The 7,266-nt window shown below is 30.4% G+C and overlaps 1 protein-coding gene across 1 annotated transcript; it reads right to left on the bottom strand.

The window, feature by feature from the left end:
• Nucleotides 1-32: 32 nt before the first annotated feature.
• LOC111034180 (DC-STAMP domain-containing protein 2-like) lies at nucleotides 33-7,266 on the bottom strand. The gene is made up of 15 exons (XM_022315261.1): nucleotides 7,082-7,266; nucleotides 6,866-7,011; nucleotides 6,595-6,730; nucleotides 6,181-6,331; nucleotides 5,940-6,099; nucleotides 5,501-5,629; nucleotides 5,233-5,367; nucleotides 4,916-5,129; nucleotides 4,655-4,853; nucleotides 3,672-3,840; nucleotides 3,436-3,600; nucleotides 2,630-2,876; nucleotides 2,248-2,475; nucleotides 2,007-2,176; nucleotides 33-511 (listed from the first exon to the last, which is right to left on the bottom strand). The coding sequence occupies exons 1-15, from the start codon at nucleotides 7,225-7,227 to the stop codon at nucleotides 393-395; spliced, it is 2,514 nt and encodes an 837-aa protein (XP_022170953.1). The 5' UTR covers nucleotides 7,228-7,266; the 3' UTR covers nucleotides 33-392.

Here is a 7,266-nt window from a genome sequence, read left to right on the forward strand (position 1 = left end):
ACATAGGTATGACAAGCTAGTCTAGTATAACAAACATTTTATAAATTCAAGTTAGTAGAGTACAATTTCAAAAATCAATTCGTATTGGGGCAGAACGAAAATGCTTTAATATCAATAACTGTCTAAAAATAAGTCATAAAGTAATATAGACTATTACATACATATATAATAACATGACATTGTAGATGGGTACACTATACAGCATATAATTATTACCTAGTAAGTTATTTTAATAATATTATATAATTATACGATTACCCAATTTTATACAATTACAATATTTGTACAGAAATATAACACATTAATGTCGTTACGATTAACCTCGTTGATCATCAGAAAAAAAATGTATTCATAGTACTATATTATAATTAAATCGACAAATTCGTTCGGATTCAATCTTGACTCTCTACGATTAACGTCCTGTAGTTCAAATCAGCGTTAACGTAGTTAGGATCATTTTCATACGAGTTTGACACAGTGCTACATGTACTGTTTGTACATACACTTGATCCTTTACATTAAAAGCACACAACAGTTAATAAATAATTTGCCCATCTGTATTATCCCAGCCAATATTATAATATCCAGAACCAGTTTAAATTAGTTCATAATTTTTTAAAGAAATTTAATAAATTCATATTTTGTTTGAATCAACTTATATTTGTGATTAACTTTGAATTTAAAAAAAAAAAACTTTAATTTTCATAAAATGCATATTTCCAATAATTATATAGAGTCATAAAAAATTGATACCATAATATTATACCAACAATATGTTGATTTTATCGGCGATGGTGATTATATTATCTACCTATTAGATTCGATTAATTTCTAAGCTATTTTTTGTTATTAGTTACTAGTTATTGTTTTTATTACGACTATAAATATAGATTTATAAAGGTGCACAACTAGTGTACTTGGCCAATATTTGTCACTGATGAATGATGATATGAATAATGAATGATATTGATCAACTTGGTCTTTGCTCGTACACGACTGTTGTGTATTTACGCAAGTATTATCATTGTCCAGCACTGGTATAGACATGCCATGGTAAGTAATTGTATATTTGTACACCTATTCCCACACGAGTTGTGCAGCTTATCAGTCAATAAGTTCATCAGCCTCTCTCAATTAATTGAATTAATCAGTCAGTTCAAAATGGACCCGAACAGAAGAAAGTCGTTGCTGTTGTAAGCTGTGTTAGTTTAAGCAACAAAAACGTAAAAGAGGATGGTAGATTCCACAATGGCGCAAGCTGGATTTTTCAAGATGGGGGGAGGTAAACCTCATAAATTATAAAAAAAAACATATGAACCGACAATCCACCGGTACGTGCCAGTGACCAACAATAATTGTACATGCAAAGTTTCCCATACGACTAGCGCATTATCGCCAGTAACAAAATAAATGTTGGCCAAGGACACCAGTCGTGGCACATACCTAGGTAGTAAAATTAAAGTTACAAATGTCCAATGATCTTTTTAGTATTTTGATATGGAATATTTTTCATATCCAAATGCATTCATTTTATTTATACCCTAATATACCTAAATAAAATTGTAATTTATTTTTATATCACATTTTACATTATTCACTGTGTGAGCTCCAAAGAGTTAATAAGTAATAAATAAAAAAAATGTGTTATTCTAATATTATTAATAAAAATTTAATTTGTCAGCACTACTAAGGTTAAAAGTCCATGTTATTGTGTGAATATTCTTTTTAATTAAAATTATTTAAGTAAGAACGTAGTAGCTACTAAGTAGTTATAGTATATATATTAATATTATATATATAAATATGTATAAACATACTTATTATAACACTTAATTTACTTGAAAATAAAATATTGTTCATTTTTAAAAAAAAGAACTTAAAAGTTAGCATTTTCTAATGAACTTCTAAATAAACGAGATAATTTTGAGGGGGCTAAAAGCCCGGCTTAAAAAAATCGTTTTACTTATGAACATTCCAAGATCTGGATATATTATCGTTATACTAACTCTCATCGCTGATATCGCCTTCCTCGCCAGAGCTATCTTTACGAAAAACTGAGGACACTTTTGTTTTGGCCCACGTGACCGCGCGTTTTCGTTTCCCAATCTTCTTTGCTGGTCTTCTGTAGATTGGTAATTTCACAACGTTCGTCTCCGTTGCATCCGAAGAACTATCTCTACAGAAAGCCCGTTTGTTTGCTGTTTACATCGGTGTAACGAGATTATGAGTTAAACATTAAACGCATACTTTTCTTCACTGATGTCTGTTATATCTCCATAATGAATAGGTTTGCTGCATAAAGTGCATACGTTATCAATGTCCGTGAAACATTTTGAACAATACACACCTTTACAGTTGTCATTGGCACACAGCACTATTTCGCCTGATTTGAAATCTCTTCCTTTTGCTTTGTAACCACATAACAGGCATACTGTCTGCTTTTTACGACTCCAGATGCGATCCAAAAACGGATACCTTTAAGAATATCTTTCATTGAATATTTTAATAACATATAAAAAATAATAAACCTATTAATAATACTATTTATACGGAACGCACTCTATAAAATATATTAGTTGAATAATATTTTTGGATTTATCGTACAAGAATTTATAATTTAAACACTGACTTGGAATAGATAAAATCCATGAAGGATGTGCCTGTAGCACCTTCTCCTCCACCCAAGCCGAATTTTCTGCGCAGAAATCGTCTTGCGAATTTGACAAAACTGATTCTCCTGCGGATTATGTGGTTATGCAGCCATACCGCTCTTGTGCTAGCCACGTCTGGGTGATAATATCCCATAACGTAAGACCGAAACCTCAAACCGTACGGTTGCATAATAGCCAGAAACCACGTCAAAGTTAACACAATAACTACAGAATACAAAAATAATAATAATTTAATACGATCGAAAATGAACACTCTACGTCGTCTCGAGTCTATGATGTATTTTAATGGGTATATTTTATTAATGTCGTGTTCCGATGTTCGTTCTTAAATGAAAGCACGACGAACAAAAAAATTAAACAGTATTGCTTATTAGGATGATGGTTATCACATATTAAAGTGGAATGTTTCTGTATTAATTAAATATTATAAATTATAATAACTGACTTCTAAGTGATAATAGCTCATACAAATAATAATAGTTGAGAATTTATTGAAAACGTAAGCTTGTTTAGGTATATTATTTATTCGACTTATTTTTTTTACTATTTTTCCGAATTATTTATTTGTATGTTCAAGTTTTCAAGTTTTCAACCGTTGGTACCTAAACTCCTTCATAATAATATTATCATAAAACGTATAGTAATTAGTAAACAAGTGATAATTGTTTTCATCCATTCTACGCCCATGGTCAATTAATCAATTATTCAACTAACTCTAATGATATAGATTCTCATTTTTAAGATATTGTAATTTGTTTATTACTTATCCGCCGATAGCAATCGTAGTTTGGTGGCCAGGGATTTGGCAAGCAACTCATTGTGTCCATGTTCATTTCCTTCGCCACCGGCTTAAACGTTTGAATTATAGTTTTATAAAGGTCTGCTAGTACTCCATCGCCGTCGATGTTCACATCGATCATTCTTGGTGCTACGAAATTTATATGATATATATGACAAATTAATAACTTACAGTTCACACAATAGCCTTATTGTTTTTACGATCGAGTTGTGACGACAGTCGTCCATATTTTCTGACAGTGATCAATATCCAATAAAGACTGTAATCCACAGCCATTTGTATGAGTATCTTAAATGTCGCCAATAATAGTATGGCCAATGACCGGAACAACGCTTTTTTTTCTCTCAGTATCAAATGAGCAGATGTTCGCTAATTTATAATGTTGACAACAAATTATTAATTATATTGAATTACTTAAAAGTTCAACAAATGTACACAGATACAAATGTTAATTTGTCAAACATGATATTTGTAAGTTTTTTTTCATTTAATATATTATATTAAAATTGAAAGTAACTAAGAGTTCGCAAAACGCACATCATGGTATAAAAACAAATATAAAATATAAATGTAATCAAAACTTTAAATGAGTAGTGAGTAGCTAACACGAGACTAAACAACTTTCAATCGTTATTCACATTTCAAAAAATAATCGAATAAACATAATATATTGAATGGTTAAAGATTTTATGAAATGTTGAATATTATATAATATTTATATAATAGCCATTGTTGATATTATTTTAATGTGATTATTTATTCACTATGATAATATATTATATTATTATATAAAGAAATATATAATAAAATAGTGTATGTAGTTGATTCTTGGATGAGTTATTGTGTTCTACCTTCTACACTATTAAATTCATTTAAAACATGTGTTTCACGTTGACATTGGAACTTACGAAAATATACGTCTATAATAATTTATACATTTCAAATACAAATGCGAAAACTGAAAAGCTGAAAACATCTAACACAATATATTACTCATATCCAGTGTGTAACAGAAAGAAATGACTATGTAACCAACTATAATATAAAATGGCTTTATATTATTAATATTTTTAACTGTTATTTAATAGTTATGATAAATGATGATTAATAATTATATTATATACCTACTAAAAAGTTAAGAAAGAAAATATTATAGGGAAAATATGAATTAAGTTTGTCGGTTATTTCTATTACACCCTGTGTATATAAAAAGTAGAAACTGAGAAACCTCAATGAATTTATTTTTTTCTACTCTAGTCAGCGGCATAATGGTCGGTCGATCGAGGATCTGTTTTCGTTCGTCTAGCTCGTATAATTCCTTTGTCAAATATTTGTTATCAAACGAATCAACCGTCAAATACTTTTGTCTGTATCGTAACACCCTGTGAAGATAATATTTTAAGTGGGGCACGTTTTAAGGGACCACCGATTACAAAACACTCACTTCACAAACACGTACAGAAAGAAGAACGAAAAAATCGACCCAGCCCAGTCAAACAACAGTACGACATTTTCGATCTTGTACTTGATTTCAGTAATGATACCGCGAATGATATCACTGCTCAGTTTGCTCGGTGTCGACTCAAATGCAAACGAATGTTTGAACTCGATGGATACGTAAAACATATTTTTCATGTGCCGTACGTAACTCTTCAAGCCTGAAAACAGTCGAGTTTTGATTGGCTAATATTATATGAATTGGCGGTACCTAATGGTGGTATATAGAAATAGGTGTTCATAAAGTTTTTCATCAAAGCTCACTGTTTCGAATGGCCCCAAAAATAGATTCGTTTATGAATTCAAAAAATTCACAAAGGCTGTCCAGAAACTTAACCGTGTAGCATACATTTGAAATCACGTACGATATCGAACACATAAAATCGAAAGCAGGCGGCACTGTCACCTGTGTAAACCCTGTGTTAGTTATTTTTTATTGTTTCAGTAGCCATACAAATTATTTTTACACCACTAAAATTTGTATTTTCATTTATTATAAATATTATTTAGTATTTATAATCAATGGTATTACTGTTTACTTTACACTCCTCCAAAGCGTCGTCAAACATTTTCGCGCACCTCTGAAATGGCGTGCCGACTTTTTTGTTGCAAATGTTCATTATACTGTACAGCCATTCATACGCTGACTTAATTGTTCGTACTATGTATACAAATTAAGACATACATATAATATTTTATAACATGTGTATTTTTATCACCCTAGTGTTAGGTGTAGCAATGTTGAAATGTTTTAGTTAAAACTAACAACAGAAGGTAACTTTATCTAACTAATTTTAAAAAAAATCAAAAAGATTAATAAGATTAGGTACTATATGTATTGACGGATCAAACATTTCACAAATAAACAATTCACGAAAAAGATACGAGCATAGTTTATAATATCATTACGATCATATTTTTTGTGTGTGCGACTCACGATACCTACACAAATTAATAATAAACACCCTCACCTAACTCGATTACGGTATTCTTTACGGCCAACATTCCTTTTTTCATTTTATTTATTATAACAGCTAGGTCTGCCTTTATGCGCGTTATAGACGATCGGATGGCCAGTAGTGGCTTTTTTATTATTTCAACTATTTGTCGTATGGCCGATTTTATTTCGTCCTGAAACGTTCCATTCGGATATATCAATATGGGTACATTGTTATTATTGATAGGAATTATTTTTGTGCTGACGATTCACACCTGCAAGCAAGTGAGCGATTCCGATAAGACTCCGGTGTTGTGTAATGTAGTCTTGGAAGGTCCAGAAAATGATAAAATGAACGCGTACATAAGTAGCGCGTGTCGACCCTTATCCGAAAATAACTGCGGCAAGACCATCATAAAAATACATCTAAAACATTGAAAATATAAAGCTATATATTTGTTTAGGGTTAGGAGAAGTAGGTGATTTTGATTGTTAATCGGGCTGAAAGTTAAAGTAGAATTTGTTATTATGCATGCATACAAATATACGCAATAATATATTATAGGATTAAGTTCGATCCTCGATGCTGAAGTGTAACATATATGTTATTAAATTAAGTATATCTTCAACTTATGTAAGTTATATAGGTATATTTAATCAATAATGTATATTAGAAGTTCCAAACTCACCTGCACATCGGAGAAAATGCCAATCCTAATGTTAGTACGCCTCCAACTGCCGAACTTATTACTGTGGCCTTTGTGTAAGAATAATTTAATTGCAATAACAGAAACATGAACATTCCCATGGTCAATATAATGCCACCTAAAATGTACGAATTGTAGTCAGACAAGGGAAAACTAGATACATCGAAAACTGTATGCAACAAATTGTGCTAATTATGCATTATAATGAAAAAAATACACTTTATAAAATCATTGATACATCAAAACAATTTACTCATAAATCCTAGTAAAGATTTTAATAGAAAGTTAGCAAACGTCCCGTTGGTTTCTAAAATTTTCTTAATTTTTGCCCATTTTATCATTCTTTTGTTATCTTTATTTACACCAAACCATTTTTCCATCCAAATACACCATACTAAACTAAACAAGTAGGTAACAATAGCTATTCAGTTGCGATTTTACCAAAATAAAAACAATAACAAATAATTACTTAAGCAATACGTTGATGAAACGATCGAAAATTGAATATTTAGGTGTGTTTCCTTTTAATTTTTCCAATGCATAGATTTTTCGTCTCAAATAACTTTTGAATATCATTTTCAACAATAATGTACGAAAAACACGAAAAATAAACATAATGACTTTTTTTTATACTTTGTATCAGTTTGTACAACT

This window comes from Myzus persicae, unplaced genomic scaffold (assembly GCF_001856785.1).
Source record: "Myzus persicae strain clone G006 unplaced genomic scaffold, MPER_G0061.0, whole genome shotgun sequence".
Taxonomy (NCBI): domain Eukaryota; kingdom Metazoa; phylum Arthropoda; class Insecta; order Hemiptera; family Aphididae; genus Myzus; species Myzus persicae.